Source organism: Diplotaxodon limnothrissa, linkage group LG12, assembly GCF_057381915.1.
Source record: "Diplotaxodon limnothrissa isolate DT_005_m linkage group LG12, D_limnothrissa_male_GT1.1, whole genome shotgun sequence".
NCBI classification, from domain to species: domain Eukaryota; kingdom Metazoa; phylum Chordata; class Actinopteri; order Cichliformes; family Cichlidae; genus Diplotaxodon; species Diplotaxodon limnothrissa.
Genome location: NC_140607.1, coordinates 13,002,021 through 13,024,608, shown reverse-complemented (window position 1 = coordinate 13,024,608; position 22,588 = coordinate 13,002,021). Strand labels below are relative to the sequence as shown.

Genomic DNA, 22,588 nt, shown 5'->3' with positions numbered 1-22,588 from the left:
GCCCCCTGAACTGCTCCGTCGTCTCCTTCGCCGCCGCCGCTGCCTTCTGCGTGGCCGGCCTCCTGAACTGCTCCGTCGCCTTCGTCGCCGCCGCTGCCTTCTGCGCGGCTGGCCTCCGGACCGGCTCTGTCACCTGTGCCGCCCGCCTGGTCGGCCCCCCGACCATGTGACCCGTGTACTCTTGTGCCTGTGGGCTCTGGGTCGGCCCCCTGAACTTTGTTTGGACTTTGGTCTTGTGCTCCTGTGTGTTCTGTTGTTCGTTTTGTTTCCTGTTCTGGTCCCTCCGTCCTGGTCCCCCGCCTCCCGCCCTGGGTGGGGTTTTTCTGTTTTTGTTTGGTTTCTCGGTTTTGGGCTGTCGGGAGCCAGCCCTTGAGGGGGGGGGTATTGTCATGGTCCTGGGTCGTGCGACCCAGTGTTTTGTGTTTTAGCCTATTTTGATGTTTATTCTTTGTTTAGGGTCACTAAGGCAGTCCAGCCATTTGTACATATTACCCGTGTATTAAGTCTCCCTTGCCCTTCGTGTGTTTATGTCTGCGTGTCTTATATTGTCAAGTCCATGCTGTCGGTTATGTCATCTCCCCTGTACTACATCTCCCCGGTTCATGTGTCTTGTCTAATCTCCATGTTTCCTGTTTTACTTTGAAAGTCTGTATTCACGGTCAGTGTATTCAGTTTCACTCCTTCTGTCCTGTCGTTAAGTTCATGTGTGTCAGCTGTGTTCCCATGTGTGGCCACTTCCCCTGATCATCCCTCATGTGTATTTAGTCTCTGTGTTTCATACAGTCTGTCTCGCGTCGTCTGTGTTACCACCTCCTGTGTTCTGTACCTCCAGCCATAGTCTTTCCTTAGTTTTGTCCAGTTTAGGTTTTCTGCTGAGTACTACACGTATGCTGCCCTCATTCTGTTTTTGTTCTTTTCATCAGCCATAATAAAAGGCTCGTTTTGTTGGAATCCACTCCTGCATCCTCGTTTGTGTTCGCACCTGGGTCCACCACACACCTTTCCGCACGGTCTGCCTCCGCAGACCGTGACAGGATAATCAAAGCATGAAAATGAAGCAGATGGGTAAGTGTCGTTCTCTATGAAAAAAAAGAAAAAAACAACAGAAAACAGACTGCTTTAAATGAAGCTGAATTAATCGAATATTATAAGCTGAAGTGCCGTGCAGTTCTGTGAATGAACAAATCAAATATAAAGAGACATTTGGCCACTCCAAGTATGAAAATGAAGCAGATGGAAACTTGTCCCCCTCGAGAGTAAAACCGCTTTAAATTAGGCAGAAATAAATAAACTCTGATGTGAAGGTAGTATCAGTGAAGCTTTTTTCTTTCCTCCCCCCTCCTATAGAAGTAGTGAGCAGCAGCACTAGCTGAAGTTCATGGAGCAAGGCCAAGAGTGATCAGTCAGCGCTAATGTCCCCTTGAGCCAACCATCAAATCTCCTCCTGTTTGGCCTGAGGTCAGCTTCTAATCCACCAGCGAGATGAGCCATGTCAAATTTACAAATCGGGATACTGTAGCTTTTCCACATAGCTTTGAGCACTTCAGCACCTTTAAGATGGAAATGAAGCATATAGCCTGCATAATCTTACTAAAGCCTTCATTAAAAGTATAGCAATTATCTTTTATTTGTATAAATTACATATTTCAATTATATGTAGTCGAACAAATGTGAAAGTTATCTCTCAAAACACTGTTTTAGTTAGGAGCTGGCCCCGGTGACAGATAACTCAGATTCAGCACGGCAATTAAATGTGCTATAATGTTTCTCATTGAGTAGAGGAGATTATATCACGGGTTAATAATAGAGGTAGCACAATAAAAGAGGCCTGCGGCACCAAAATAGAAGTACATGAAGCAGCTGTTAGCAGGAGAGAATGACCACATAATGCACGCTAGAACAGAGCAGAACAACACAGAGGAGACATCAGCTAGTTGACAGTCAACAACACAAGGTCACAGTCTGCTCAAAATAGAAGCCATTTACTAAACAGTCCAAAGCATATCCAGCCTTCTGTGTATGCAAACCAGACAGGAACAGATCAGAGCAAAGTGCATTTTATGATATTTTCATGCACCGACGCTCAAAGGATGCAATCTTAGCATTATTGGAAACTCTGCTGTTGGCAACATCGATCCTGGTGTTTTACTCTGATTAGGTGTGACAGGAGAGATGACAGCTAACTCACCATTATGAGAGGAGCTAGGCCGACAAAGTCTCTCTGAGTGGTATAGATCCTCATGGCTCCTTCGGTCTTGACTCCGTTTTTGGATGTGGATGGTAGCTCCAGCTTCCATATGATTACCTGGCTGTCGAGAGGGCTGCTCAATTCTTCAACTTCAAAATCAATTTGAAGTACCTCCAACAAACTGCTTTCAAGCCTGAGTGGTAAGCAAAGAGCTGTGTTAATTTGACAGATGAAATATGCATTATATACACGTGAAATCACACCTGCTTTATAATTTCAGTACAACACATCTTGTGTTAAAACGAAGATAATCAGACTCTTGTTAGCGCAGCTTCATGTTGCCTCGAGTGCTCTTCGGTTCAAGCAATAATGTAGCTTTTAATGTTTCTAAAGAGACCTGTGTATCTGAGGTTAAGTGATTAAACACAGCACAAAAGTTTACTGATCCAAAACCAGGATTACCGAGAAACAAAAAGATGTGTAGGCACACTCTGCACTTTCAGTTCAATTCAGTTTTATGTATGTAACACAAAAAAACAAACACAAGTGCCTCAAGGTGCTTTATACTGTAAAATAAAGACCCTGTTAGAGAGAAAACTCTGAAAACTGGGGCCAAGGCAATGGTGGGAAGGAAAAGCTCCCTTTCAACAGGAAGTAACCTCAGGCAGACCCAAGCTTAACCCTTTATTGACCATGGGCCCACCAGCGGGCCCATTTTACAGGTAAATTTGAAGGGCCGGTCAATAAAGGGTTTGAAGGGGCACCCTTGACCTGGACTGGAGATGAGGGGAAAGAGAACAGAAAAGGGAAGGCAGTGAGAAATGGGACGTAAATATGTTCTGTAGTTTGTCTATTACATGCTATGGCTCAGATTTACTAAAGCGCTGCCTCAGTGCAAAGTGGGTTTTGGCATAAAACAGTAGTGTCAGTGTTTGCAAAGACAGTGCAGTGATAATATTATGTGTACGAGGTGGCAACTAAGAGAATTTTGCAACTGACCCCCTTCCTTTCTCAGAATAGAAAATTTTTAAATCAAGCGCTCTGATAGATTTACTAACGTTTGCGACATGCAATTTACTGCTAATTGCTACTGCTAATTGCTAGCACTAATTGCGCTGATATTTAACACAGAAAATGAGCATGTCCTATTTTTTTCACTTGATTTTTAAATAAACTGTGTTTAATTCAATTCACTCTTATTTATATAGCGCCAACAATAACAACAATAAAGAAAATTGTGCTCTTTTTCACTAGGAAAAAAACCCCACACAGACATATGAGCACTATTTGGCAATTGTGCTTACATGCTTTTTCAACCAATTTAGGGAACTTGGCCCTACAGTGAGTCTACAGCAACGCTTTCCGCTCCAAAAGGCCAAAGCACAGCAAGGCTTCAGACAAAAATCAGCATGTTATCATACTAACAGACTCACATATTTAGTTCTTCATCCATTTCCTGAATGTCTGCATAAAAACTTCAATCTCAGTCTTTTCAGTGATTTTTGCGTTTTTCTGTTCCTTCATGATTTATAAAGTTATAGATGCTAGTTTCAGCTGTCTCCTCATTCACAAGGCACAACAGCAGAATCACAGTCTCCAGCTATTGCACTGTATAGTAACTGAAGCCTGTGTATTATTGTTGTATTTTTGTAGGCTCTCTAATTTACATCACAAAATGCCTTGAGGCGACTCCTGTCGTATGAATTTAGTCTTTAATTTAAACTATCAAGTAAAAACCTAACATCATTATTATTATTACTATTATTTTAATTAATTAATTCGTTGATTTTTTTTTAAGGAAATTTCAATTCAAAGTGAGTTTGCTTTTTTCAGTACGAGGAAGAAGTAAAAGCAGTTGAGACTGAGCCTGGAGTTTTGGAGATATTCATCTTAAAATTCATAGTGACATGTTACGAATTTGGCCCCATGGATAGAAGTGTAGAAAAAAAAATTTCAGAGTGCGATGTGATCCTAGTGTTTGTGACAAGACACAGTCCTTTTTTTTAGCCGTGGAGTGGGCTTTGCATCTCTAGGCTTCTTCACAAGCTAAACTAGAAAAGAACAGAGCTGAATTTCTCTTTGCTGACACTCCCCTCGGGTTGCTGGTCGCGTTAAATGGGTGTAGAATAAAAGGTGGTCTGAGGACAGCGGCATCCTGAATACAAAACAAAGTATGAGCCTGTGTAACTTATAATAGCCTCTCAGTGATGACAGCTGCAAGAGAGCTTCCTAGCCACGGATTCAATTTTCTGCCATGGTCGTGTTGTAGTTAGTACCCTGGGTTTATTTGCGGGCATTGTATGGAGCTGCAGAAAAGATGTATTGCTGGACAAAAACGCAATAAGCATAAGCACATGGGCGTTATCAGTCTCACTGCATCTGTGTGTCCATGTTATAAATCTGTGTCTGACTCGTGTGGAGGCACAGCATGAAAATGACCTCTAAAAAGGCTGCACACCAGCCGCCTTTTGTTGCTCTGGAGTAACAACAGGAGAAACTGAAAGTAGTTTTTTATTATTCCTTCATTAAGTTCCAAGCGCAGCAACAAGGCACACAAAAAGCTGTCTCTGTTTGGTTCTCTCAGTCATAGCTGCCATCATTAGGAGCTAGACAGAGATTGAGTGTAATTTAATCATTTTAGGCTATCGCTCAAAGACCCAGGAATAAGATAATCGCATTCTGGTCAACTGTCAAAACAAGATATGTTTAATTCAGATAAACATGCCTATGTGGTATGAAGTCGGTATTCACCGTATTAACACACATATCCAACAATATATGGGGGATGTTTTTATGTGTGTGTTATGTAAATAACACACACATAAATAACACCCCCTGTAATTTATTGTGGAGCTTACAGGGAATGGATGCTTCAGCATCTTGTTTACGGATGGCAGTCTGCCTGAGAATAGCAGTACTTAAATATTAAGATCCACACCAAGCCCTTTGCAACTGAGGATAAAAATAAATAAATAAAGCTTAAATGTATAAATACAGCAAATACTTTTGGTGTTTGCTAAAGCCAGCTAAGCAAAAAGTCAGAGAAGTCCCCATAGTGGTGTGACAGTAGACGCTCCCAGCAGGGGTTCCGTTAGTTTCATGACATTTTAGAGAGGATTAGCAAAAAGACTGGGTAAATAAATATTTTAACCCATAAAGAAGTTGTAATAAACAATGTCACAATCCACGGCAAATGGGGAAAACAACATAATGAGGTCAAACCTATAATGACAATAAATTCAGTGTTGTTTCTCAGATTACGGCAAGCTGTCTAATGTTGTATGAAATCTGACAAAGCAATCTTCCACAAAAGCACGCTTAGCTTTACCATTTTTGAATGAAACTCTATAGTGGGTCTATATATATATTCACACACAGATCAAAATCTTGTTTCACAAACATCTCTTTAAAATTCCTCTAGAGGCAGAATCTAACTCTTACAGTTGACATTTTAAATCTAAAGTGTATATGTTGAGCTGGAAGAGTTCTGCAGGCACCTGCATACGTCTTTCACCACCATGCAAAACATTTATTCAATAGAAATAAATAAATAACTAAAGCATCCAGATTCTCTTTAAGTGCCATTCTTCGTATAATGCCATTTGTATTAGGGCACATGGTAATGCACAAAGGCCTATAAATCATGCCCACTGTATTCTAAGCCTATTTTCAGTGCTTTATTCATTTCTGATTGAATTTTCTGATTTCCCATGGGCCCCACCCTGACCGTTTCAGGTTAACAGTCAGTCACTACATTCAGTCACTACATTTTAAACATCTTGGAATGACCCTTGCCATCCAGAGGTTAACACCTGTGCTGCCTGTAACGGAAATGTTTCCGGTAATTGGATGAAAGGTATTTTATGCGCTCCAAAAGAATTGCAAGAAAACCAGTCATCCTCTGCTTTTGAGTCTGAATAAAAAGCTTTTTAGCTTTTAGTAACAACATAGTCTTTGTTACTATGTTGTCATTTTGATTCAGAAAGCTGCTAGCATAGCCCTAATGGGCTTTTGCCTATATAATTTAATAATAATACAAATCTCAATATGATAATTGTCTCCGAACGAAGTCAATGCTTTATTTAATTATGATACAATTTTGAGATTTCCCATGGGCCCCCAGACTGTGGCGCTGTCAAAGGTATTAGTTGAGGAAATGTAGGCAGGTCAGCAACAAACTTTACTGGAATTTTCTGAAACAAACTAGCGTGTGAAGAGACCCGAGGGCTGTGCAATTAGCCTGAATTAGTGTTAAATGGTACAGAAAATGGTGAGTGCTGGCACCAGATGATCCATCACAAACATGGACGGTGTAGAGCTGCATATATCACACTAGAGCAAACTCCAAGCCCGTGGATATCAAGTGCACTCTTGCTAACTTTTCTGCAGCCCAGAAGTGCCACGAGAAAATAATGTTCCACTGCGCTATTTTTTTTTTTCCATCCAGCGTTTGTGTCTATTGGTGCAGCCATAACCACAAAGGAAACCTGGCAAACCTTGCCCCCATCGATAAGCCACAGGTGGATCTGACTGTCATCGTGATTGCATTTTCCATCAAATTCATGTGTTGCTTGTGGTGTTTAAGACCGTTTTAGCCTTATTCTTTCAGCTGCAACCCTGGTGGGGTAAACGCTCTGGGGACTAAGTAAAGAACAAGTATTAATAAAAAACAATTCCAACTGGTTACTACACTTTGCAAATCTTCTGTAAAGGTCATCGAGTTGTCTACTAGGCTTTAGTTGTCTGCTTTAGGATTAGGTCGTCAAATGAAGGCCAATGAAATCGCCTGGAATTGTTTGCTGCCAGCAGAGAAAAACGAAGCATTGAATATTTGTGTTTGTCAGGAAAACTGAAAGGCTTTACATGATTTCTAAAAATCAGAGTCTCTATCGCTTCTCATCCACCAAGCTCCAAGGGATCATCTAGGAATGGTGATGCTGGACAATTAGAGATGCAGTTTAAATGACCCGTCTTTCACAGTATTTGGGACTCATTAAGTTACAGCCAAAATTGTAAAGTGTTTCCTGAGATTGCCTCGATGAAGAGTTGACTCACTTCATGGCACAGCCCTCAGTATAACACCGTAATATAGGAAACAAAACAGAGACAGAAACAGAGGCTGCGCAGTCAAACTGTCACTTAAGGACCCAAAAAATCACTTTAGTATGCAATTAATACCTGATAACCACACATTACAAATAGGTAGTGTAGATTTTAACACATCCCTGTGGCAACTCCACTGTTGGCAGTAGCAAAAAGGTACAGTAATAAGCAAACCTGAGTGACAGACCATGGCATAACATTTTTCCCCTGCGTTGCCTTGTCCTTTAAAAAACAAGACGGAAAAAAAAACAGGTGTCTTTTAATCTCAGGAGGCACGGGCCACGCTTATCAGACTTAACTCTTAATTGTACTCAGCTCATTGCAGTTAAGCGAAATGAAGCTGCACTTGGCTGAACTTTAAAGGACATCTGAGAAAGGCTGGTTGTCAGGGAATGGTTGTAGTCCTGTTTAATGAGATTATGGAGCAAGTTAAGTACTTCTTAGGAACCCAAAGAGCCGACTGATCAGACCAACCTGCAGATGTCTTGCAAATAGTTTTAGCATCAAGCCTTAGGATGCACTCAGTAGCTTGCACTTTTTAGGTTAAAATAAAGCAGGGTACTACATGCTAGAAATACCTTCCCGTTCACAGTTAGTGAATGTCTTGAAATAATTAAAGTGCAGACAGAAAGTGGGACTTAAAGGGGGGTAAAAAGCATACCTCCCTACAAGGACTTTCTTTACAAGAATACCTGCAGTCATCCAGTGGTTAAAGTATATCCCCTCTGGACAATATGCAATGAACCACATACATGCAGACATGTACAGTACAGACTGTTTGTGATTTGCTTTTCCAATGCAGACACACGTCCGCTTTAAACAGCTGGAGGTACCGGCAACCCACGATGCATTAAAATTCCCCTTTTAGCTCTGCGGTCTAAATATATCAGCGGTGATAGATTTCCCAGCAACAAAAAAACAGACATACATGAATAGTCTACAGTGACATATAAAGTAATGTGAAGAGAACAGACTTGCCTTTTCCCAGGTATGGGAGCCTTTCTCTGACAAATAACAGCGATGGCGCCATCCACACTCAAATCCAGAGTGATGTCCCACAGTAAAGAGTTACTGGGTGTTACTGTTCGAAAGGTCACACCTTTCCTTACTGTTGCTCTGTGAAAAGTCGAAAATGAAAAGGTCAAGAATGCAATAAATTTTTACATTACATTACATTTCTGGCTTTTTCTTTTTTTTCATGAGTTTTGGAATTTTCTTGTGAAAAAAAATGTGTTAAATATAGTTCCCTCATGTACAGTAGATTTAAACTTCCACCTTAAAATTCATTTATAGGTGAATTTAATTAATGCTTTTAATCTTGTCTGGTTTCTCACGATAAATCCATTTCAGTAATAAGAAGGAAGCTGCATAAAGTTGATATTCAGGCCTGGGGACTAACCGAATAGATAGAGCATTAATTACATTAATTATATAGGAGGTAACTTTATTCCATTTTAAAATAAAGACCAGTATTGGTAACTCGCAGGGTTGTAGGCTCTCACACTTTTCAACATCTAGTTTTTGTCTCACACTGCCTCAACAATCTTATGACAAATAAGAAGAAGCCTCAACTCTGACTGGTGCAGTAATTTAATGTACAAACATTAATGGAAATACAGGCAAAAATAGAGATTTTAGGATTCATTCAAATTTGAAAGTCAATGACCAACGTGAACTCTCTTAGGAAAGGTTTCTGTACTTTCTTGAAGTAGTCTTCAGGAATAGTTCTCCAGCCTTCTTTAAGAACATTTAACATCTTTAAGAACACCTGTCTTTGGATGTTGGCTGCCTTTTTTCTCTGTTTAGATGATCCCAGACTTGTTGAGGTCTGGGGAGGCCAGTGCTTTTCGATCTAGGTATGCTTTTACCACAGTGGCAATGTGTTTGGTATCATTGCCAATCATTGCTTTCCAGATGGTATTGCATGGTGGATTAAAATCTGACAAGCCCCCAAACACCACTGGCTGAAATGCAGCCACGAACCATGACAGAGCCTCCACTCTCTTTTTCAGATGGCTGTAGATACTCACCGTTGCTCCTCTCTCCTGATGTCCTCCATATACACTGATGATGATTTAAAGCAGAATTTTACATCTGCATTTTCTTCCCATTTCCCTCCCTTAAAAAAATGGCAATCTTTCCACTGAAACCATTTCCAATGATGCAGATTCATCATTGGGTTCAGTGAGGTATTTGCTGGATTTGTTCCCATTTTGGTCACTGGGCTTTTCAGATACTGTTTATCTGCTGTAGATAGTTTTTTTTTAGGCCCACTACTTGTTCTTTTGTCCTCCACTTGTACAAAAATTTTTGTTTGGTAAACTATGTTCTCTTTCATAGATTCAGCTAAAGAAGACGGACAAATTATGCGTATTGTGACAGCCTGCTAGCTAAACACACACACACATATACACACACAAAACCAAGGGCTGTTGGGAAAATCGTAGTGAAAGTGAGTGAAAAAGCAGCCAAGACCTTCAGAAAGTTTGAATAACAAATATAAGCCAAGTGTTGAAATTACATCAGCTGGAGAGTATGTTTAGTTTGTTGCTTCAAGCTGTTTGTAGGACTCTTTCTCTCTTGTCTCAAGAAAACGATTTCTCCTGATATAACTTACTAGTTATAAAAATATTAATTACATTTATAACACATAATTGGAACAAGTTACCTCTCAACCCTGATATTGCATAAAACATCAATCAAAGGCAATATTTATTAGACTCTGTACATACAGTTAAAAGAAAATGTAAAGAAAATTGTAAGAGAGAGAAAATACAAAAACACAAACCTGTGATATATATATTTATCCTTATTTCAACCTGTAATTACCATCACCTCTGTGCAATTAAAGGTGCAAAGAAAACATTGTTCTTTCTATTTATATTCACGTGCTCTCATTATTCAAAATGTACTAATGGAGTATTAGTTTTCTTGGTGTCTAATTTGTAAATGGTGTGCATTATGCAGCCAAACAGACCTTCCCCGTGGGGCTTTCCCAGCATAAGCAGCTTGCAGTAGGTCAAATGTTAATGAGATACTCTTCTGGAAGAATTGTGGAGGCCAGGAGGGGCACACATGTAAATATGCCAGACTTGCTGAATATGCACGAACAAGACAGAGTATCCGAATGTTCAGGAAAAACATCCTCGTGTGATTCTTTGTTTTTCATCTGCATGCAAAGCTGTGTGGTTTATCTCTGAGATAAACACAACTGTTGAGCGCATTATGAGTCTCAGAGGAGGTGTAATTTTTGATAGGAGCAACAGCAATCTGAGCGCTTCTCTTTCTTTGGCTTTGCTGTTGTATTTCAAAAGCAGGCAAAAGAAGAGAGGACGTTACTCCCTTGTTTTGCGCGGTGACAGGAGAGCAGCCTAAGCATGCATTATCTCTTAATTGAAAAGCGTTACTCGTGTGCACATTTTTTACATTTGTACAACAAATCTGAGCCACCCTTTGTAACAACATCTGCACAGCAAACATGTAATCTGGAAAGAAACATCTTTGGCAAAACCGCTTGAGACCTTTGCTCCAGATTACATGCAAAATGTAATCAGGAGAGAAGGTCTCAAGTGGCCACTGATTTTAGCGCATAAGTTTCTGCTGTGGAGCCGCATTTCCCTGTAATCACTCGCTGTCTTAATGGCTGGGATGTGAGACAGAAATATGGCCCTCATTCCTTTTCAGAATGAATAAATCTGGCTCCTGTTGCAGCAACAGTGACACTGTTAAAAACATAAAATGGACACAGAGCTTACGGGTTAAAGGTCGTAATTAAAAAGGACTGAACGGTATCATTTTCAACAGTTTAATCTTGCGCCGTCATGACCCTGAAGCAGCTGATTTCCATTCCAGCTGCTCAGTGCAGAAGCTCATTTGTCTGATTAATACAGGTTCCTACATGGAGCGGAGAGCTAAAGGGTGAAATCATCTAGTGGTGTAACTTGTGACAATTGCACACAGCTGAAAGCCACCTTTTTAGAAACAGGTTAATCACTTTAATATTTATTCTGTTATACACTGTTATAATATTCATTCCTTCAGTAGCATTCTGGGTAGCTGAATTCAGCATTCAGTTGAAGCTTCTATTATTGCCATCATTCCCAATTTTACTACAGAGGTTGCTATGGCAAACGCAAGTCAGAAATGTAAGTCAACTTACAGACTGGAAACTAATTAAATCAGCTCTAGCTCTGAACACTTCTCATCACATAAAGCAAAAGGAAGAGTGAGATTCTGTTGCCGGTGTATGGCTTCTCTGGTGGTATATCAGGTGGCAGATGAGAGCGGAGCAAAGAGGAACCTGCAAGTCCCTGATTAGGATGAAGGTAAGGAGATAACAAGAAGGAAGGTGCATCTAAGGTAATGATAATTATTTTTTGTCTTCACATTTCTTATCAAATGTAATCTTTGTAAAAAAAAATAACAATGCTCCCACCGAAAAGTTTATTTCAGTGTTTAACTTACACACATATATTGTATTTTTCGGACCATAAGGCGGACCAGATTATACGGCGGATTAAGCGAAACAAACATTAGCATTCATCCTCCAGCTTTACTGTTTATGTTATGCTAACATAGCTGTGTCGCTACTAGCCATCACATAGCACATCATTATATACCAGATAGCCCAACTTCAGTAACCCTACAAAAGTCACTGCTGTTTAGTTTTCTGTCTTTGTTTATGTTTGAAGTGATAGCAGAGCTGTACGTTTTAATTTTTCAGAAATTTCTCAGTCAGAACATGCTATATCATGTTTAAGTGGAAACTAGCGCGCTAACTACCTGCTAACTTCTAACCCCGTTAAATTATATAAATTCCGTTTTCATGGATGCCTGGATGTTAAACTTAATTGTTACACCTGGTAAAGCAGCAACGCTGATCATTTTATTAAAGATGAAAGAATTTAGACAGTTTTTAACTCTCAGTGATACCGCAGTGTTGATTGCCGTAGCTGTAATGCTCCGACAATCCATCAAGTGGTGCGGCATCGTAGCTTACCAAAGTCGTACTAAAACATTTTTTGATAGATTTTTGAGCGCCGTGTACCACATAAAATCGGTTCGAGGTCCTCAAGTACAACCAGAATTCATACATAAGGCTCACCGGATTATAAGCTGCACTGTCGAGTTTTGATAAAATTAAATGATTTTAAGTGCGCCTTATAGTCCAAAAAATAGGGTACCTTATAAGAAAAGGTTGTTATAGTTATAGCAGTTATTCTTCTTTTAAGGGCATTAAAATTCAAAGCATGAAACACAATCTACACGCATTGCATCAAACTACCACATGCAATATGGAACGGAAATCTGCAGTATGATTTCTTTTTCTATTTTCAGTATCGCACTGCATATCTCAGCTTTGGTTGAACATTATATTTACTTCTTTTCTTTTATCTTTCCTTTCAACAGTGCTTACTTAGATTGTGAAGTTTACTTTCAGTGGGCCAAAACTTTAATCCACCGTGAGTGAGGTAAGCAGGATTGCATGTTCGGTGTATTAATGAGAGCACCTTGGAGGGCTGTTAATCTAGTAATGGCCTCTGAATAACGTGCGCGCCGATGAAACACCTCTGTGTATTGAGCTGAGTGGAGCAGGGTTTAACTAATAAAAAGTGACAGTAACAAGAAGACTTATCTAAAGCCCCTTTTTTTTTCTGTCTCTCAGCTCCCTTGCATTAAAAAAAAGAATCCCTTGTGACTCGAGGAGGCGTATTTCTTCTGAACATGAACATGAACCAGTGTCCATAGCTTCAGTTAGCAGGGCCTGAGGAGGCAGCGGGCAGGGAGAGGCACTGAGGCAGAGAAGATGGATGGCTGTGGAGACCGAAGCTGACACTGTGTGAGAAAAGCAGCTCTCAGGTGCTGCACCTGCCATCCATCTCACTTCTGACCAGGCAAGGCATGAGTGGCACTGTTGTTTCACCTTTTGCATACTCTTCATCCACTTAAGGGGCGCGTGCACGCACTTAAAAACACTAACGCACAAGACAATGCCCACAAGAGAACCGGCCCCAATAGTAGACATCTACACTTTCAAATACACTCAAAGCGAGCCTCGATTGCCCTCGGCCTTCATTAGCCCTCTCCTTTTCCTTATTTACTGTTTGTAATGCAGTGTTCTTTAGACTTATATTGATTGATCACAGACACATGGCCAACAGAGCAACAATCAAAACAGCGCACATGCAACGCAAAGAGCACAGAGGCTGAGTTTGATCAAAGACCTAGAAGATATCCTCCAGCTCACCCAGATGCATTCCATCATCAAGGCTGCTATCGAGATGCTACATAGGGTTTGTAATTACTTTGCTGATATAATTTGTGTTCCCATCTTTAGCTTTGTGAGTGCATCACTGCGGGGCCACAGCACCACAGTGAACCCCAGTGCAATCGGAAACAGATGCAATCGTTAATTATGCAGGCAAATGTCCACCGTTTAGCCAGTCTGATGGCCAGCCATCGGCAACGTGCTTATCGTACTTATGGAGCAGTTTAGGGAGTTGGGGAGATGTTCATGCCAACACTCCTGCCAGATGGCAGGCACCGCAGCACTAAAATGGATGTAAAAGCCCTATTTGTCACCGAGTTGAATGATTAGACCCGTGGTTGAAAAGCTCACTGACGCGGTGTCCTGTTGATACAGAAACTCACTGTTAATTTATTGCCTCAATGCTACTTTTAAATAAAGCCATTAGAATGGGGGAGCTGGGGGTACTACTGAGTCTGATTACTGAATTTAAATAGATGTTGAGACGAAAACGGAAAAATACACTCATACTTGCTCATACTTCATTCCACTCAACTGGGTAAAAGGATAATCTAATTGCCCTTCCTGTGGGTAGCGCGATGATGGTAGTACAACACTTTATCTGTGACCTTTACAAAAGCCTCACTGAGAGTGACAGGTTCGTTTTTGCCGTGACGGACGGACAGGTGTGGCTTGTCTTTTCTCAATCAACCTCGAATTTGTATTTCCCTTGACTGGAGCTATAGCCATCAAAAACAGGTTTATCATGCTGATGAGAGAGTATTAAGTAAAGCTTAATGGAACATTCAGACAGTGATAAAGCACACAGACAGCTGTTGAGGACTGGATACACAGCGCTTCTTAATGTGCTGATAAGCTGGCTGAGGGCTGCACTGTGGAACTGAGTATGGAACTTAAAGATACAGTCAATATTTTTAAGTTAATGGTCTAAAAAAAACATGGATGTAGTCACCAACACGTACAGAAGGGACTTCATTTTCCTTTCTAACGATGTTGCCAGAGAACAGAAGAGTAGGAGAAGAAAGGAAAGAAGTGAGGCAGCATTAATGCTTTCCTTTTGGTTCATTTGTGTATGATTGGGTAAATGAATTAAAGCAGAAATGATTAAAAGTGACACAATAAAAAGAGGAAGCAGGGATTGGTTTTTGGCTCCGTTGCCTAAGCTAAAAAAAACCAAAACAAACAGGAAACCAAATAATGAAATTAAGTACATGGTCTAATCTTAAAAAGCAACAACAACAAACAAATGTGAAACTATTTCATAATACTTCTGGAAATCCAGCGACAGCTGAAATATTTGATAAACCACCTTCAGACTCAAGTTTGCATGTTTCCTTTTGCAAAAGAGCCGAGTACCTGAGAGAAATGTTGCTTCCTGACAAGGAGGACAAGTGCACCCATGCACAGCTGTCAGCTCAGATAATATGGTCCTTTTCCAGCATTCACAATTGAATTAAAAAAGGGGAATTAATAATCCATGACTGTCTGCTCACCCACTCACCTTCAGTGAAGCACGCATGAGCAAGTCGAGGCGGAAGTCACTTCTAAAGTGTTTGAGGTATTGATTTGATTCTGTGAGTGCAGACTGTCCAGGAACCGGCACTTCTGCACTTCGGTGCTGCCTTTAAGGCCGGTTCTTAAGTCAGGACACCTTCCACAGATTTACGACACTCTCAAACAAAGTCAATTAATAAGTGAGTCTTGTATGGAAAATGCATTTGACGCCTCCTGTCAGACAATAATTCACTGACTTGGAATAAAGCTGATAGTGTCTTGAATAACAATTTGTAAAACCTGCCTCTAATCGGGTCAACGTAAATCTCTGCTTGTCTGCGCTGACAGCCAACCTCGACAAATGTAGCTTTGCCGCCGCGTGCTTCTGTTTGATCTTCGCCTGGATGATGATAACAAAAGGCTGCAGATGACCGTGAAAGCCATCAATGAAACGGTGAGTGCGGGTTGGAAGCATTTAATTTAAATCCAGTTTTGAGGTGCCAATCTCGCCGCGTTGCATCATTTCACCTGTAAAAGGGAAGTAACAGACTGACGTCTTGAGAGACAGCCGTGATATTAGGCTAAGGATAATTAGTCAGCTGGTTGAGGCATTGGTTCTTGGGAAATATGGAAGGCTGTTTTTTGAAACATGTCTGTATAAATTTAGCCTTCATTACCAAGTATGTCAGAGGTCTCCAGAGGAATTACAGTCTTTTTAAGATGGTTCTACAAGTGCTCTCATCTCTATTCAAAAGCATTCTGCATTGCAAAGTGAGATGAAGCCATGCTACTAATCTCCGCGATCTGCATACACTCTACAGCACTGTGCACTGATCCTGAGCATACCCTTTAAATAAAGGAAATAATGAGGTATATGGCACACATATTATTTGCTCCGTGTTAATCTTGATGACTCCTGCTGTTAAAACTGCTCTTAATGTCTTCAGGCTTTGCTGCTCAAATAATCCATCCCGTTTCCGGGAAAGATGGTTAACAGCTATGATATTTCCAGGCAAATGTCATAATCCATACTAAATCTCATTTCGTTCAATATTCGCTTATATTTGATGGCAAAGGATTTGGGTAAGAATTAGGGAAGATGACTAATACTATTAGTAAGCGGTTCCCCATTCTGAGGTTTTGCTGACCAGATGATTTCAACTTTGCTGAAATAACAGGCCCATGTAAATCGGGGACAGAGTTTCTCTTATAATACTGCAAGCATGTGGTCAGCCGTGACATTGCTGACCACTGCAAATTTCAGGGAGGCAAAAAATTCCATTTTACCTGAGAGTGAAGTTAGTCAGCTGAGCAGAGCTGGCCATGAGTATGTAGAAGGTGGCGATGTCAGTCTTCTTTAGAGGTTTGGAGGATGTCCGTATGACGATGGCATTGCCGAGCTTGAGGCGCGAAAGCGTTGCCATCCCCTTAGGCACCTGCAGAAGACGCACACTTCCAATCCTCTGCATAGGAGTGACAGGAATAAACTCTGCCTGCTGCTGTGAACCCCCCCACCGACTTCCATCCACAGAATTGCACTTCCCTCTGACTTTTGGCTGAGCCTGGTAGTACAGCTCCACAGGGTTCCCAGCAGATGGATCCTGCCTCTCTCTACTGGTGCCCTCTGACCCTGGAGCAAACCAGCCAGGTGTAGGAACCAGCTCGGCCATGCAGGTCCCCCTCTCACCTCCTATGGCACAGGAACCCCTCACCTCCTGGGTTTGCCAGAACGCATACACGGTCACACATGGTAGCTCATCCAGAGCGCCTTCCCCTCTGTTCCAATCCCTGCCTGCAACATAGAAGAGCACCCTGACTTTGGGCTTGGAGGAGAAAACCCGAGGCGTCAGGACAAAGGCCTGGATTTTCCAGTTAAAGGTAAAGACCTCTGGTGCATTGAAGAGCTTCACAGACTGGACCATATCTAGAGGCACGGGTTTCTCTGCGGACATGGTGTGATAGCTGGCGTTGACCACCGGCTGGCGGCTGGCTCGTAAAATAACAAAGGGCTGGATGTGGCTCTGCATGCTGGAGTTCCTCATGAAGTCCTGCCCTACCTCTTTTAGGAAGAGGTAGTCGGCATCCTTAACTTCGTAGCTGACCGGCAAGAAGACAGGGAAAGGCACTGGGCTCTTGTTGTCGGTCAGTTCTTTACTGCTCAAATCTGAAAGAGGAAAATTGAAAATTACACTACTGTTGCAGGACAAAACGTTTATGCTACTTCTGAATAAATCTTCAAAACTGAAGGATTTCACTTTTTTGTCACATTTGAAGACAGGCAGTGTCCCCGAACCACACGAATATCAAAGTCATACAAGGCCAACTGATCAACTGAGTGGGACTTTAAAATATTAGACTAAAAGGCCTCTGGCCTTAATCTTAAAAGTCCTATAGCACAGGTGGAGCAGATGTTAAACTCTTTGGCTTTGTCACCAAATTATTGGAATTGTAAAAGGTTACGAACTGTATTTGTTTTATGAAAAAAAGACAACATTCCCAGTGTCCTGGTGTCACATCAGATTGCTTTGATGTGGCCTTAAAATACATTAACAGAGAAAATCTGAAATAAAACATGAAGTCAGGATGAGACCAAATAAAAGATGGTGCTTTCCCCAAAAGTCAGATCAGCCCGTTACTAGCCGAGTTGTAACAATCCAACATCGATTTGTTGACTAAAGCCTTTTTCTCTGCACAGTATGTAATTGTTTCCAGGTAGTTAATCCTGGTAGTAAATAGGTTTCTATGGAAATAATTTTTCGAAATGCTCTTTAAAAAATGTCGCCTGCCGTGTTGTCATGTTCAAAAGTGTCTCTGTTTTCCCTCCATAGCATGAGAAGGTACAATCTGATACATCTGGCACAAAGTGGAAATAAGCCATCAAACACTGGGATTAAAATGGCTTTTCAGATTGTCTCTAGGCAGGGGGAATAAGTTGTGACAAACAGGGCTGTGCATCATTATATCAAATGAAAGAAAGTAGATTTGATGTAAAAGACCAGCATGCACCTGAAAACATGGTTACTGGTTAAGGTACGCATTTGTACACCAGGGGGTCTGTGTCGGTGTGTTTTGTACAGTGATAACAGGAGAGTTACAGGAGTACTGTAAATACTAATCCCAAGTGTAAAGAATGACCTTTTTGCAATCGCTGTGACAAATCAATCGAACAGCATAAATGTCCCCTGATCTGATTTCATGGTGAGTGTTTACCGCGCTGGAAATCAGCAGAGGTCACTCATGCGTCATGTGTCCTCATTAAGTGTCCATTTTGACAGAATTATGAAGATTATAGCTGCTGACCCGGGTGTGCACTTTTGATCTGGTGGCTAATTGCCCTACTTGGTGAATCATGAACGCATAAAAACAGAAACACTCATGTTTACTATAACAACCTGGATGAGGCTGTTGTGAACATGGCAGCAAACCCAAACTCAGTGTCTTAAAAAAAAGATCAGATCTACAACTACTGACTTATGTATATTCATGAGAGAGTGAATGCCGCATTGAATGCTATCTGCCATTGAATTATTGATCAGTATTTATCAAATGAAAAAGGTTTGAAGTTTTTCTGTGTCAAATTTGTTCCGCGTGTCCCTCATGGCTGCCGGCTCTTGATGGGTCCGTCTATCACGACCGCTTCTGCTTTTCATCCTCCCTCATTGAGCCTGTCGAGCTGGCCTGACACTTCGCACGGCAGCGACTGTACTGCACATGTCACTATCATGTCAGCCCAGCAGCCCTCAGAGGACGACAACAGCGTTTATTTCCTCCCCTTCCACACACAGACAATAGTTTCAGTCATGTTCACTGAGTGGGTGACACACTGCATGAGGCAGAATCTGGACCTAGAATCTAGGCTATCCTGGCTTAGCCTTCCAGTGGGCACTGACAGATGTGCTATTTAATACCAGAGCTGGCAGCACCTCCAGTTGGAGTGAATATAAACTGGCTCGCTGTGTTCCAGGCGGGAGCATTCATCGCCGCTGTAAAGTACGCCACATGCAAGCTCACATCTTTATGTTTGAGTTTAATGTACACTTCTTGTTATTTCACATCTTTTTTTTCTTGATAGTAGACTCCAGAAGCTGTTTTGCTTACTGGCTAGAAGGTTCGTCCTTCTGCTTTGCCAATATTTAAGATATTTATCAAGTAGCCAGTGCAAGCAAAACTTCTCCGATGATGAGAGTCCAGCCCTGAACACGAGAGCAAATCTGGCACACCAGCTGTTCCAGCCTCTCAAATCACTCACTTTGAAGACACTGAGCTTCCCGTCCTCCTTGGCTGAATCAGGGAGCGCACGTGTTACCATGCAGATGTTCATGCCACCAAAAACTGTTGTAAAAACTGCAGCAGGGAACATATTCAGTGGCTTCCACCTTAGTGGTGTACAGTATGTAGGTTAAGTGCTTTCTGTGTGCGGGGGAAGAAAAAAAAGCTCATTTTTTGTGCCAACGTTTTGTTGATAATCAAATCTTTGTTCATCCCTCTCTGTGTCCAAATGAAAATGCTCCCTGCATGAAATTAGATTTACAAGCACTACCACTGAATGTTAGCAGAAAATTTACTTCAGGTAGGATTTCTTACCGAAATGAAAATGAGACGATACAAAAACGGAGCTTTCTGTGTGTCATACCGCTTTCTTTCTTTCTTTCTTTCTTTCTTTCTTTCTTTCTTTCTTTCTTTCTTTTATTTTACTTCAATCATTTGTTCAAAGATACCTAATAAGAGCTTTACTGCTATGCATCAATATGGACATGTTCACTTCTTGCAGTACTTTAACCTAAGAAGTTGGTTTGCTCTGTTGTGCGTGTAAGAAACAACAGTCTGCTTATTTAACAGCTTCGAGACTTCATTTATCGAAGAGATGTTGATTTCAAAATAATGTTTCCCCATCGCCAGCTTTAATAAAAACACTTGTGTCTAATGAGCTGCATTTTGCCCTGCAGTTTGTCTCGTGGCTTTGTATTAAAGGTTTTTCATTTGCACATCAGCTAACTGATTTTCAGTGTGCTTGTCTTTTAGCGCTATTTCTTCACTTGTAATCAATCTTTGTATTATTCTAATAAAATGCAAAAAGCCCTAGCATCCATTGTGAATTCTAATGCGCACTAATGGCTTGTACCATATGTGCAAAACAGCTTGCAGAAGTGAGTCGATTCCCAGTAGCATCATGGAAGACAAACGGATGTCTGCGCTGGAATTAGTAATTGAGAGAATGAAAGATGTGTTCATTTGTGGCTCAAAAGTTTCTCTTTCACGCTGCCGTGAAAGGTTTCTTTCCCCTTTTTTCATTTTTTTATCAGATATTGCATATACAGAAATGTGCTGTTTATAAATAGAAAGTGTTGGCAGTGGATCAGATGCTAACCGCACTAATTATGCACCTGCATTTTCTTAATCTAATGTTAGCACTGTGACTGTTTATCCTCTGACTGGCTAACCTCTCCAATGCATCTAAGTTTAATAGAACATTATAGGTTCTCATTAGGATCTGACAGGGACACTTAGGAGTCCACTTGGGAGATAAACAGCAGCGTGCAACAGAGGGAAGAAAAGCTGTTAGTACATCCATGAATTTTTTAAAAAGTTGTGCAAAGTTAAAGTACCTTTCAGCAAAGAAGTTAATCAACAAAGCACAAATAGAAAGTGGGAAAAAGGGCAAAAGTTTGGTCCAGCAAGAGGTGGAAGACGTGCAGGAGCACAAGCACTGCAATGTGGTGTCTGCTGGAGCAGGGTGCTAACAGGGTGCTAATGAAATGCAAATTTACAAAGATCGAAGTTTGCTTACATCTGCCCATAACCCTTTAGGGCGTTAGAGTGTGTATTCAGTTTAAACAAAACTAGAATTGAAAAGAAATCATGTTTAAAACCTTTCATGGGTAGTTTCTAATTAACAATAAAGATTGGATTGCAAACATTGAAACTGTAATCTAATAACCGCAAAGCTACAAAACCAAGCATGGTTGTACACACTTTTAAGTAGAAAAGTTACCAGCCTGCATAGTCCAGTTAAAGCATCATACCCTCATTTTAAATGCATTATGAGGGGCTTTATGATGTGCAAAAATACTCCAATAAATGCACTAGTGATCATATGGCATGTAATGCTCTGACTTGCTGTTGGAAAGACGGGAGAAAATAAAGAAGAAGAGGGAGGGGGAAGAGAGAGAGAGCAAGAGAGAGAGATCTAGGGAGGCTTAAGCTTATGCAGTGATTGGTAGGGATTGCAATGTCCAATGAGACTCTTAAAGCGGCTTTAAAAATCTGTTTTATCACAATTTCTCAATTTTTATCGTTTTATCCCCACAAATCAGCCTGCCTTCATTCCCTGGAAATGGTCATCTAAGGCAGTTATAGGCTTTACACAAATGCCTTTGAGATGTGCTTTTTCTTCTTCATTATCAAGTTGGAAATCTAGATTGCCTGCTTCTTGTTTGCCTCACTGTACATGAAAATTGGGTCCCCCAATTTTTTTTTTTAGCAGAAAGCCAAAAGAGAAAGTAATACTTCCACCATGACAAGAAAGGCACTGGGCATTAAAGCACTGCTCACGTTGTAATATAAACCCATCAAGTTCTTTACCCCTCACTGATTTAATCCTAAATGTTTAATAGGCTATTTTACTCACTGCTGTGACACTCTCTCCTGCAAGTAAGACACATGTGCTCGTGTTACCCTCACTGGATCGCTGTATCACAGTGGAATAAGATGTAAGTCACAAATGAGGACATTTATGTATTATTTATGTTTTTAGAAGATGCGTTAATCTTTAACGGCATTGCTGAGAATAGGCCCACCTCCATTCAGTAATATGTACACATGATGGAGAGTTCAGTCTAATAATTTGTTTTCAGCTGTTTAAGTGAAAGCCAATCTTTATGTTAATTCATTGCACTTTGACATGCGCTAATCTTGAACTCATTTTTCACCTTTCTTCTTTTTTTAAATTTAAAAACAAGCAAACTAACCACTTTGTTTTCACCTACCTTGTGTAATGACTGCTGTAATTGTTGCAAAGACTATCTGTAAGATCCTCCAGCTCTGCCAGTGCGTGCTCATTTTGGCACCCGGCTCTGCACGCTATTCCAGGCAAGTTCCCTGCGTCCGTGCGGTTGGGTTTTGCTTCAGTAGGTTAAGAAGAGGGTCCTTTCATCCATTCCTGCAGTTCGGACGCTTTCCATAATCACACCTGTGCGAGTATAAGTGGTAGTGTAATCCGTATTGCTGGAAAGATGGAAAGCGCATCGAGGTCTGTTCAAGTCCCGGCTGTGCGTAAAAGTTGTGCGTAACGATCCTTGCGGGACTCTTAGTGTCCGATCACAAGACGTGAGGCTCTTGAGGTGAAACCGTGTGACTGAGAAAGCTACGTTTGGATCATTAATGCCGTTCTAAACGAATTATCTCGACAAGTTGCTCAGATTGAGCCGGTCTCCCAGTCTGCCGTCGCGGTTGGGACTCTGCGGTGTTAAACGGTTGAAAGCAGATCACTGACTGTCTTGTGCGCAATCCTCAGGGTACTAAACTCATCATCTGTC

General features: G+C 41.1%; 1 protein-coding gene across 1 annotated transcript in view; it reads right to left on the bottom strand.

The window, feature by feature from the left end:
* The window catches only part of LOC146620936 (transmembrane protein 132D), a 32,961-nt gene extending 10,819 nt beyond the window's left edge, over positions 1–22,142 (bottom strand). The window contains exons 1-4 of the mRNA XM_085367988.1: positions 22,040–22,142; positions 16,341–17,217; positions 8,270–8,407; positions 2,189–2,381 (exon numbers count right to left, since the gene is read on the bottom strand). Coding sequence (XP_085224114.1) covers positions 2,189–2,381; positions 8,270–8,407; positions 16,341–17,217; positions 22,040–22,112 — 1,281 coding nt within the window. The 5' untranslated portion in view covers positions 22,113–22,142. The remainder of the gene's footprint in view (positions 1–2,188; positions 2,382–8,269; positions 8,408–16,340; positions 17,218–22,039) is intronic.
* Between the last annotated feature and the right edge of the window lie 446 nt (positions 22,143–22,588).